The sequence below is a fragment of the Camelina sativa genome, chromosome 3, assembly GCF_000633955.1.
Source record: "Camelina sativa cultivar DH55 chromosome 3, Cs, whole genome shotgun sequence".
Lineage (NCBI taxonomy): Eukaryota > Viridiplantae > Streptophyta > Magnoliopsida > Brassicales > Brassicaceae > Camelina > Camelina sativa.
In genome coordinates, this window is record NC_025687.1 from 11424436 (window position 1) to 11437419 (window position 12984).

A 12984-nucleotide genomic window follows, 5' to 3' on the forward strand; every position below is an offset into this window, starting at 1 on the left:
TACAAGAGAGTGAACAGATTATACGGTCATAATTTCTTAGTTTTCTTTAGTGATAGTGGTCTATATCATCAAAAGAGTGTAGGACATACGGTACGAGAAACTACCAAAAAATGTTGAAGCAAAATTACGGATCATGTTTTGGATATTACCCGATTTTATAAAAAGAAATACCTTCCATAAAAATCTAATTTTGAGTATCATGTGGTAGATGCAGAGATAGGTATTTGATTGTCCATTGGATTCCAGTTCGTTGATTTTTTCCTTTATTATGTGGTAGATATGTTTGCATTAATTCGGTTCTGATCTACTAATCTCCTTTCTTCTTTCTTTTTTTTCGTTATCAACGAGACCGTGATTTTGTAGCTAAATAATGATAATGTGTATGTGTCGTTTAATTAGACTTGTATTGACTAAACTTGATTTTGCATGGTTTGGAATTAAGTTTGAAATGATCAGTATGTGCATGTTTTGTTTGAAAATAACCCCAAAGCTACAGAACAGATTACTTGTACCAACAAAATAAATCAACATCTTGGATTACCTATGAAACGAATCATCCAATTGGAGGCGACTAACTTTAGTTCAGATTCGGATATACTTTGATATACACATGTAACATGAAAATACATAGACTTTGATTCGTCCAAAAAAAAAACCAAAAAACAAAACAAAAACACTAGAGAAATTGGATATAGTTTATAGACTATTTGATTCGTCCAAGTCAGAATTCAAACTAGACTTGAAGGTTTAAATTTGGAATATGAAGCTGAGAGAATAATGCGGTTAATTCCGGCGGGGTGGATACAACATGCATGATGCATATGCTTTTAATGAGACCTACCCTTACACGCAGTCCGAGATCAGTAGCTTTCCTATTAATTAGGAACCCCATCTCTTAATTTTATGCCGTTTTCTCTGACTTTAATTACATCATTAAAACCCACAAAATTTTCGTGAAGAATCCCCCACAAATTTTGGTAATTTTTCTACTCACTAAAATTTCATAAAGAATATGCCTCGAATAAATTATCAATTTGTAAAGTTAAATGAACTGACAACTACTAGCTAGCTAGTACTCAGCTATATATAGTACACTTGTTTTATATGTTAATAAAACAAGTGTAGTTTGAAAAAAAAAAACTTGTTATCTGTTTGTAGCAAACCCTAGACCGACCAATATCAAGATTTTAATGAGAAGATGCTTATCACGTCACAAGTAAATAGTAGTTGCGGACATTTCATGGTATGGGTTAAAAGGTTAAAAAAACCATCGAGGAGCCAAACATTGTTGACGGTCAAAGACATATAACGATAAAACCAACCCATCCCCGAGATTTTAAAACATGGCATGTGTTGTCTCGCAATCTCTGTTTTTTTCTTCTTCAATTTACAAAAAAAAAAAGAAAAAAAAAATTCATAATCATAACTCATTATTTTAATACTTATACATTGATGAAAGCATATGTTCATATATTCAATTACTAGTGGAACAGTAAAGACGATGTTCCAAAGATTTTCAGATTATTATTACTAAACAACTTTCTTGGAGAACGGATTACACAGAGAATCTTCTTAACTTTGTTTAAATATTAGTAATAAACTCATTGATTATTGTACGATTACGTGTGTGTGTGTTGTGGCACCTTCCTGGCCTACATATTACTAGTTTGGATGTAGGTAGGATCAGGATTCCTGAGATCGAATCCGATTTGCGTTCTACTTGTTAGTATGATTAGGTTAAAACGAAATCTATAACAATAATTGATATTATTGATTTCGCATGAACTTGACTCTACACCAACCACATATATATAAAACATAGTTACATTTTTTAGATCCATAAAATCATATTATACTAAACACACAATTAGTTCAAGAGGTTTAATATGTATTTTTCAATTTGTCGGCATGTCGAGTCCGACTTTAAATACAATAAATATATTGCTGATAGAATGATGAGAAGACTGTATTTGAAAGAACTATATCCACTCTCATAATCAAAAACAATGGTTACAAACTATTCAACCTAAATTCCTAACTAATAACATTACAATAATATACAAATTTTCAAAATGTATGACAGAATATTTTGATATTTTCGATATCTTTGAGAATCGCTACGTTTGAAAAAGACTTAACCGTATTAAATGGCATGATCTCCTCTTGATTAAGAAAGATATATATGAATCTGGAACTTGAAGTTTTCTACTATAGCCACAGAAACAAGTTAGTATTGTATAAGTTTTCATATTATTAAACTGATTTAATTAAGCTGTACATTAACAACATTTTCTTAAACTGTCAGTATAGTATATGATTCTATGATACTAAATACAGGTAAGCAAACTTATGAGTTGGAAATAAATTGGTTAAAAGGAAGAATAAAGCTGTAATTGGTCAATATTATATATTACTTTGATAAATGTGATGCAGATAGTGAGAGAGTACATTTGATTCTGACCCAAAACAGATACACTCATACCAAATTTCAACATTTGGTGATCGGTGCAAATATTAACATGTTTACAAATTTATCTGACGACGGCTCCAAACATGAACATTTGTCCAAAACCCACAAGGCTAAGCATTGACAAATTTTATGAAAACAAAAATGAAATAGTAAATGTAGGGCTGTATATATGAATTGAAGCCTCATGTGATGTTCTGCCACTGTTGTCCTCTCACACAAAATCCAATTTCTGTCAAAAATTTCTCGATATATTGATGTCTACACATTGCAATGTAATATTTAATTGTTGGAATTTATCAACTATCCATATATATATATATATATATATAATAAGTAAATTTAAATCCGGACCAGATATTATCTGGAGGTAAAACAAATGTATTCAATTTGTACTCAGCCATAACTATTTGGCAAGTACTATTACACAATACGTTAGAAAACAAAAATAAATAGAGAGAATTTGTAGTTATTTCATACACTTGGAAACAAAGACGATATATACAAATTTGAAGTCACTGAACAAAACAAGCGAGTAATAATAATCTTGTGACTTTGACTTGCAATGTGCCTTCCTAAGAAAATCCATTTAATCCCAAAACAAATAATAATGTAAGTAAGAAACAATAAAGATAATATCTTTGGACATAATAGAAAAAACTTCATGAAATTTTACACTAATTTATTCTTTTTAAAAAAAAACTAATTTTCATTAAAACACATAAAAATGTTAGACTTTATTATTAGAAATGTCCTCAAACTTTACAACAAACCATGTAAGTTAAAATTTTCGGATTATCAAACTTAAACAATTATATAAAATTGACTGTCAATCAAAGCAAATCTTAAGATACTGTTGGACGTAAATAATAAAGAATCCACGAGTTACAACAGTATGGCGTATTTTATCTTAATTGGATCTAGTTTAAACAGTGTGTAAAGTACCGACATCATTTTTCAATTTTGAGTTGATTAGACGATAATCAATACTACAAGCTAGTTTTGGCCTCACTTTTTTTTCTGTGAGAAATATTGTTATACTGTAATAAACTTACTACAATATGTTCTTCACCTAAAGTTTCTCTGATCATGTGAACAAAAAACCAGGTACATTCGTAGAACTCGACACAGCAAATTTGCATTGCTAAAATCAACTTCGATGTGATTCTGATTCATAAAGTGGATATGTATATGTGAATCAAATCACGTGTCAGATTTTTATTTAACTAGTACTTGTTATAGACACTTGAATCGTATAAACGCCGGATACGAAAAACTTTTGTAAGTTGCAACCAATGGGCTAAACAAGTACTGTGTGGGTCACCTAAAGTTGTCACACCACTACAATTCCCAAACACAAACCCATAGGTTCTAACTAAAGAACATGAGGTCTAATTTTTTAAGAGTCCTTTATAAACCCTAAACAACAGACACAACAAGCCACGTCTCTTTTAATGCAGTAGAGATAGTAATGTTTGGGTTTTTAGACTCAAAAACAAAATAAAAAGGTAAAACTAAGAGGAAAGGGACAAAGATGAGGATGAAGGTAGAGACAAAAGTCAACGAAAGTGAAAAGACTAATTGTGTGAGAGACATGCCTTTGTTTTTTTGGAGAGAGAAGAAGAGCAACAAAAGCATAGCACATGTGTTGTTGCTATTTCCTCCGAGCTTATTTCACTAGATCAGAATTTGACTATTTGGTGCTCAGAACCTGGGATTTTGTCCCGGTGATATCAGATTTTGCAGACCATGAAGGAAACAAACCATGACTCAATGTCTCAAAACTGTTTACACTGTTAACTATAATCTCTCACACTGATAAAAACAATCAAAACAAATGGATCTGTCTAGCATTCTAAGTTTTTTACTAGACACACATTTACCTTTGTGTTCCCCTGATGTTTTAGGCTTTTGTTGAACAGTTCTGGATTCACGGGAAGCACTTCATTCTCTGTTAAAACACAAGGGACCATAACTATTATGATTTTCATACAAAAATTGTGGAGCCTTATCACCAAAACATGATCTATAGACATTTTCAATCACCTGTCTTTCGACCTCGACAAAAGATCCTTGAAGCCTTCTTTTCAGGACTGATCTCTCTTCTTCACAGCTCTCCATTTTAGTGTCTAACAAAAAAAATTAGACGAATTTAACCTGTGAATTCCATCTAAAGAGATATCTGCTTCTCTGATTAAGAGTACTAACACAGATTCATAATAGTCAGAACTAGTTTTATTATGATCCAAAACAGAGCCAATCGTTCAAAAAGGCTAGATCCTCAGTCTAATCACCTAGGACAAATGAATGACCTGATTAAAAGCAATTCAGGCTAGAGTCACATCTCTTTATGGACTGTAGTTAACCATAATTGAAGTGTCCCATTTCAGCATCAAACGTCAGGAGAAGAAGTTATCAGAAATATTTTAGCTAACAAACAAGTTGATGGGATTTGACTACATTTACCGTAATAGTATGTCGACAAAATCGTGATCCGCTCCGTCGGCTGCAAAATAGAAGGTAGAAGAATTACCTAAGTTGAATAAAATCCCACTATTTACTAAGCCAAACGTTTTAAAAAAACCAGTTCTGAAAGGCTAGTTGCCTTGGAGATATACCATAACAAAAATCCCCTCACGGCGAGTGGGAACTTCTTCTAGCTTCCTCAATGTTTCATCTCCTTTAGTAACTTTACCAAACACAGCATACTGTTGAATACCGCCAATCTTATTACTAGTCATCTAAAAAAATGAGATCAAGCAAATAGACAGCGCTTAATAAGATAGCTGACCTGACGATCAAGATGAGGAGCATCACCAAGAAGCATCGAGAATGACGATTGTGCACTGTTTGGATCATCATATCTACCGAGGAAAAACAGAACAATAAGAGGCAAAACGTCAGATTGCAATAATCTTCATCAAAAAGACATGAACACAACAAAAAAAAAGGAACAGTCATAAAAATATATATAGGAACAAACCAAGCTACACCAAAGTAGTATATACCTTCCCATGGAAAGAGTACCTCTGACATGCTTGACATCACTGAACTCTCCCACAATTTTCTTCTCAGCTTCTATCCTTTGCTCCTCATTCATCGGGGCTGATCGTCCACTCGCCACATCCGCAACTTGAGCAACAAAACCTTTATCAACCTACAAAACGACTCACTCACACTTATCATCCCCTTCTTCCAAAAATAACAAAAAAGCCAAAGATGCAAAAACCACATTAAAGCTTGAGCCTTTTAAAGTCATATACCCTGAAGAAATGATTAGTGTTGTAGCCTCCTAAACGAACAAGCTTGAAGATGTGGTCCACTGTCTTGGGTGCAACAGTGGGATAGAATCNGTGTATTTAAATTATTTTATCAGATCATACGTTGTAACATTTGTGTTGATATCATGATACGAAATTTTTTCCTGGCTTCTTTTGGGTTGTCTAAGCTATATAGAAAAAAAGAAAGAAAAAAAAAAAAAAAAAAAAAAACTGAATTCATATTTAAGATTTTGATCCTGAAGTCTAGAAACCCCCAAAACGAAGAACACCACTAAATCCAGTATATACAGATATAAAGCTTTTATTTTTAATCACAATCATGTCCCCAAGTTTGGTATGAAGAAGCTCTATGGTTCAAAAGCAGTAGAGAAGAGAAGACGAGGAATGAAGAACCTGGAAGACGACACGAGCAGAACCAAGTTCTGGATCATGAGACAGAGCTTTAACAACGGAGACAATAGCTAAACAAGCCAAACCCAAGATCAAGATTCTCGTGTCTCCCATTTGCGTTTAGAAGTTGGCGCCGATCTGCTCAATGAGAGTTTTGAAGTCAACACCGGCCGAGAAATTTTTTCAGTTCGTCGTGAATCTCTTTACCCGTCGAAGACGATAATCGGAATCGTATTGGGCCCAATGTTTGTTTAATTTAGGCCCATTATTGTTTACCATCGTTTATTTAGTAAGGCCCATAATCTTATCTTATGTACAAAATAATTAGTATGAAAATTCGGTTTTGTAGTATACGGTCTTACAATATAATAAATCCAAGAATCTGGATATTTATTTTTTTATATAGTTTGGTCTTAAACTTTGAATCTTGATAAACTTTTACTAACTATTGAAATTTGATAAATGATAAAACTAGTTGAAACTAGAACGGTAAAAAAATATAACTTTTGCAGTCAAAGAAAAATATATATATAAATATAATTTTTATTTTTATTTTGTTATTGCTTTAGGCATCTCAATATTAACGGTATTTGGGTGTTTGATTATTGAATGAGTTGAAAAATTGGGCAAAAAAAGCATTTGTTCGTCTTCTACTTTCTTTTTGGGTTTTTTTAAGGGCAGATTCATGCTTTTGATATTAGGTTTCAGTTACATCAATCAACATCTAGAGTTAATGCTCCCTCGAAGAACACGACTCCCGACATATCCACGGTGCAACGGAAACATGTATCGATTTCGAAAAGCTCAAAAAGAAATGCAAATTGTTTTCTCTATACAGTGTACATTATACTATATATTTCGACTCAACCTTATCCTTTCAATATATTTTAAGATGCATACAAGCCCACGGATTAAACACTCTATATTAAATAAAGGGATATACATACTAGGAAAGATATATTTTTGAGTAACATGAGTAAACAACATCAACTGCAACACGTCTTTCTAAAACATGATTTTACAAATTAATCTTCTTTAGAATTTGATTATTTCCATTTACGTATAAATGAGAGATCAAACGTGGTTAATGAGAACGACGTCCAACTAATAATACGCAGGCCTCTTTTTTGTCTACTCCTTTTTAACGTTTACATATTTATCAGTTACTAATATAGTATGTACTTGATATGCGTCATTACACAAATTTAAAACACGAAATCAACTTTCTTGCATATACGTACAAAGGGTTATAACATAATAATTATACGGTAAGAAAAATGAAGGGTGCCTAAATGATCTACAAAGATGCCCACTCCCTTTCAATTCTTCTCCTCAATTGGGTTGCCACCTAATCCTCCAAGTTTTCTGATTTTCTAGAATAGCACATATATACGATCTGTACACTATATGCTTTTTTTACATTCTTCTTATCTTGTATATCATTGTATATGTATATATAAGTACGTCTGTATTTATGTGTGTCAGTGTGTGGTAACAATGATTTGCTGTTTCTGACTTTCTGTGCTAAGCCTCCGATAGAACATATATGTACACATAGCAGCGTGTGACGTGCATGTGTATCTTGATATTATAAACATACAACTTGAATAAGAAATTAATCATATAACAAAAGACTTGACGTTATTTATATAACCGATCGATATTGTGTAAACATTTGGTTATTCTAATTTTTGTCACAATTACCAACAATATAAATTACTCCCTCTGATTTTTTTAATTGTCATTTAAGGTTTTTGCACATAAATTAAGAAAACTATTAAATTTTCTGTTTTGCCCTTTTATTAATATATTTCATAATTTTTTGATTGGATAAAACTTTAAAACAGCAAAAATATTCACCAAACATCTGCATTGAAAATCTAAAACGACAAGTATTATAAAACAAAAATTAAATCCCAGAACAACAATTAAATTAAAACGGAGGAAGTACTAACTCACATAAGAACGTGTGTAAGTCCCTCAGACGATAGCAAATAAATTCAGGAAAAAAAATAATAAATAAAATTCAGAAAAAGAGAAAAAAAAAGAAAAAAAATTCAATGCTATGAACCACGAATGGAAAAATAACTAGCTTTATTTCATTAATTGACAAAGAGAGAATAGCATTTAGCTACAGCTCCACGAATGCATGTTCTGTAGTCAGATCTAGTATTTAAATATACATAAATTATATATTGACAACCCTTAAACCCATCAAAAAACTTTTTTTTTGGTCTGCACTTAAACTATAATTGATAATAAAACGAAAGTAATATGAATGTTCAAACAAGAATTAGAGAGATAGAGAGATAGAGAGAAAGAGAGAGGGAGAAGCCAAGTGTGATATGTATACCATTTTGCTTTTAAGCGAAATGTGCGACGAGCCGCAATTAGTGAAGAAAAGTGATTAAGCTCTTACTTATCATCTCTCATTAATCCTCCACACCACAACACGTCTGATCTCTTTCTTTTTCTTCTTTCTTTTCAATATTAACCACACATCCACTTTACATATGCTTTTACTTATATTTTAATGTGATAATGAACGTTGTTCAACGAAAGAGCAAAAAGAACATATTGTTCAATAGATCATATAAGTAAATGATAAAAAGAAAACAAAATGATATATATAAGCAAAGTAATATAGATATGACTTACGAGTGGTTGGAAGAAAAGATTGGAATGGGACAAAAATAGGATATATGTATATATGTGTGTTTGTGTCTATGTTTATTGTTGGAGGAGCGATGGGGAGTCATTAATGGTCGGGACTTAGAAGTTTATTAATTAGTGTATCTATAAGCATGATTCAATCATTTGAACTTGCATCTAGTACCACTTGTTATTTGTTTAACCTAGCTCTTGTATGAATCCAATTATCACAATTTTCATTATATGCTTCATTTAACCATCTTGCATTTTAACTGCTAGCATTACATAACCCAACTTAGCATTAGTTAACACAAGTAACGTCCAAGTTCCAAACCTAAATATCTCCTAAACCGAACTTAGATCAACATTATTGATATCAATTCCTTTTTAATAAAAATAACCTAAAGATGAAATTATATACTGTAATAACTTTGAAATTGTTTTGTCATTTAGCCTTCATACTAGTTTTTTTTTTCTTTTCATTTTTTGGTAAAGAATGTTAATGATATCTTTCCAAGCATTTTTCCAAACTTAAAAGGGACGAAGGAGATAGGGCCACCACCAACTTAAGCGTCGAGTCTAATCCAGTCAGATGCTGAGTCAGGACATGTGACTAAATCCAAGAGTCTCATTTTATAAAAATTTTGACCTTTTCTTCTTCTGGACAAATTTGCCTTAATTTCGTATTCATCTTCTCTTTTTCCTGCTTCCTAATACCACTATTATTGTTAAAATTTGTCATTATAGCTTTTTTCACTCCACCATGCGTGTTGAAACGAATAAGCAATTTTACTAATTTGGTAAGAAAACGTTAACTTCTTTCTGTTTACGTGCAAAATGTCATCCATTCTTTCTTTTGCAACCACCGATTTAAAGTGAAGGCAACTTTTTATTTGTGATAACCTATAAAGAAGTTCTTTACTTGTCCAATATAAATTCTTCTTTTCTTTTTAAATACTGTTTGTCTATATCATAGTTGTTCCCATTTCCTATATGAAAAATGCGATGATTATATAAGTCAAAGTCATAGAAACATGATAACTAATATCATAAATACAAGATATGAACGTTTTCATTTCAACTCTTAGCAAGGGAGTGTCACATGGGTAGAAATTGGTAAAGATTTTTTATTTTGAAAAAGTTTATATATCAATTTTCCTTTAAAATTCTATTAAAATTGATAAAATTAAAACAAAACTTATACTATGTGACAAACCAAATATAAATGCTCTGAATTTAATAGCATTTAAATCCGTAAACAGATGAGACCATCGATCGTTACTCTACCAAAAGTGGCATAATATATCACACGGACGAAAAATGCAGGTTCCTAAAACTATTCTGTAAAATTATCACACAATTATTACTTTACTTAACTAGAGTACATGAGATCATATAAGGAACTCGAGATTAATAATTCTAAGCCACACAACTTACCAAAAGTAAAAAAAAAATGACGATGAACAATAAAACATACTTTTGAATATGAATTTGTGAAATCTGACGTTTAAATTGTTGAATTGGAGTTGATGTACACATGTAATAATTGCTTAACCAAAAAAGAAGAAAAAGAAAAAAAGGAAAACACACTCACATGTTATAATAGTTAATATTGTCTAGACTAAGCATGATTGCATTGTATAAGTATAAGTCAAATTATGAGAACATATTTCAACATGGAAAATAGTGTTTTAGTACTTTTATTAACAATCCAAACGATTGATCCATGTTTTGGTTAATAACAAAAAAAAAAGTCAGTGGTGGTTAGGGGTAAAAACAATAATAATCTTCATGACTCATTTGACTAATTGTTAATTTAAAATAAGGGTCCATACATAAACATTATAAACATAATAACATCATACATGTCGCTGTATCCAAACGTACCTCACAGTTTCATACAAACGTGGGCCTTGTAGCATCATAATAGAAACAGATCAGGTATACCGTACTCTCAGCCATAGCCTATTACAGCCTGTGCTTAGACAAAGTCAAAAGTAAAGAGTTAAAAAAAAAAAAGGTTTTAAACTGACGAAGTCGTCAGGCTTGTGGAGGGGGTTATGACACTTGTCGTATCGGATCTTTTCTCTTACCGCAAAACTTGGCGGCTCCGTCGTAGGACCACCGGGAAAACCACAACCGTCCGATGATATTATTACACTTTATTCGTCCTTATCCAATTTAATCCTTTTTTTTTTTACAGCAATAAAAAAAAAAACTCATCCACCAGATTACACAGGCACCACCATGTCCCAAGAAAGGAAAGAGTACAATTGCAATTTATAAACTATATTTGATGATAATATAAAAAGTAGTCCACATTAAAGAAAAAAAAAGTATGATGATGAAAAATTGAAAGTTGTACTTAAATTTTTTTTTAATTAAACAATATTGTACGATTGAAGCAATATAGCTTTGGTTAGATTCAAGGTATTGGATTACACGCTTGTGTTTCAGTCTGAAGCAAAGAACTTGAAAACGTGTTATGCTTTTTCACTTTCGCTAATCTCCTTTTAATTTTTCTCTTTTAATTAATATTTTTATTCTTTTAGCTAAAACAGTAAAACACAGTACAAGAATAAACATACATAATTAATTAAAAAATGTGCACAACAACAACACTGAGTTTTTTTTTTTGGGTTGTCTACAAAGTCCATTTTGCTTCTCCTGATTTGCAGAGGAGCTTAAACGTTAAGGTATTTTGAGAGAAAGACAAGTGTAATAAGAAGAAACAGAGAGAGAGAAGAGAGATAAGATAAGATTAGTTTAATTAATCTCTTAAATTATACCAAAATAAAATAAAACTTTCTCTCATCATCCAATCCAATAAAGTCTTCTAATACAATTCTCATTCTGAGTTCTTGTTCTTGTTCAAGATTTTTTTTGACTTGTCTGTGTTCCAGATTTCAGAAAATGGAATCGATTTCGAGCTTCTTCTGGGTTAGAAGCTTGGATCCAATCTGAAGACAGAGCAAAGTTTTCTTGATTCTTGAGAAAGATGTATGAAGGTCGACCTCGTGATTCTTGTCTAGTTTCAACTCTTTTAACCATGCCAAGCCATAAAGAAACGCAATGGAGCTTTTTGGTTTCTGGGAAACGATCTTTTCTCAGCAACGATGAGAACGACCTTCACCTCAAGAAGATGTACAAGCTCACTGACTCAAGCCAAGGAGACGATGATGGATCTTCTTCAGATTCGGGAACGGGAACGCTTATCCCTGGGATGAACAAAGACGATTCGCTAAGCTGTTTGATTCGTTGCTCTAGAGCTGATTACTGCTCCATTGCTTCTGTGAACCGTAGCTTACGTTCTCTGATTCGAAGCGGAGAGATTTACAGACTCAGGAGGCTGCAAGGGACGCTTGAGCATTGGGTTTACTTCTCGTGCCATCTCAATGAATGGGAAGCTTTTGATCCGAGGTCGAAACGGTGGATGCATTTGCCGAGTATGCCGCAGAACGAGTGTTTCAGGTACGCAGATAAAGAGTCTTTGGCTGTCGGAACTGATTTGCTTGTGTTTGGTTGGGAAGTGAGTTCTTATGTAATCTATAGATACAGTCTTTTGACAAACTCTTGGTCTACTGGGAAGAGTATGAACATGCCTAGATGTTTGTTTGGCTCTGCTAGTTACGGGGAGATCGCGGTTTTAGCCGGTGGTTGTGACTCGAGCGGTAGGATTCTTGATACTGCTGAGATGTATAACTATGAGGATCAGACTTGGTCGGTGTTACCGGGGATGAACAAGCGTAGGAAGATGTGTTCTGGTGTGTTTATGGATGGGAAGTTTTACGTCATTGGTGGGATTGGTGTTGGGGAAGCTAATGAGCCAAAGGTTTTGACTTGTGGGGAGGAGTTTGATTTGAAGACTAGGAAATGGACTGAGATACCTGAGATGTCTCCACCTCGGTCTAACCAAGGGAACGGTTTGTCAGCAGCTGCGATGGCTCCACCGCTTGTAGCGGTTGTGAATGATCAGCTTTACGCGGCTGACCATGCTGGTATGGCTGTTAGGAGGTATGATAAGGTGAACCGGGTTTGGAATCAAGTTGGGAACTTGCCTGAGCAAGCGGGTTCGATGAACGGTTGGGGTTTAGCGTTTAGAGCTTGTGGGGATCAAGTTATAGTGATTGGTGGACCAAAGGCTCCAGGTGAAGGATTCATTGAGCTTAACTCATGGGTGCCAAGTAATGCAAC

The 12984-nt window shown here is 33.0% G+C and overlaps 2 protein-coding genes and 1 long non-coding RNA gene across 4 annotated transcripts in view; 1 reads left to right on the plus strand and 2 right to left on the minus strand.

Moving 5' to 3' along the window:
* LOC104776580 (peptidyl-prolyl cis-trans isomerase CYP23-like) lies at positions 3964-6339 on the minus strand. The gene is made up of 8 exons (XM_010500678.2): positions 6119-6339; positions 5731-5821; positions 5476-5624; positions 5259-5331; positions 5086-5175; positions 4934-4973; positions 4514-4596; positions 3964-4418 (listed from the first exon to the last, which is right to left on the minus strand). Exons 1-8 carry the CDS (start codon positions 6250-6252, stop codon positions 4398-4400), a joined length of 681 nt encoding a protein of 226 aa, XP_010498980.1. The 5' UTR covers positions 6253-6339; the 3' UTR covers positions 3964-4397.
* LOC104776582 lies at positions 10569-11314 on the minus strand. Its single transcript, XR_766135.2, has 2 exons — positions 10884-11314; positions 10569-10765 (listed from the first exon to the last, which is right to left on the minus strand). It is a non-coding gene; the product is annotated as an uncharacterized LOC104776582 (long non-coding RNA).
* Positions 11503-12984, plus strand: part of LOC104776583 (F-box/kelch-repeat protein At1g26930) — a 2263-nt gene continuing 781 nt past the window's right edge. The window contains exons 1-2 of one of the 2 annotated variants that reach the window (XM_019243652.1): positions 11503-12261; positions 12418-12804. In XM_019243652.1, coding sequence (XP_019099197.1) covers positions 11789-12261; positions 12418-12804 — 860 coding nt within the window. In that variant the 5' untranslated portion in view covers positions 11503-11788. Of the gene's footprint in view, positions 12805-12984 lie in introns of both variants that reach the window. The other variant, XM_019243651.1, reaches the window with a different exon arrangement.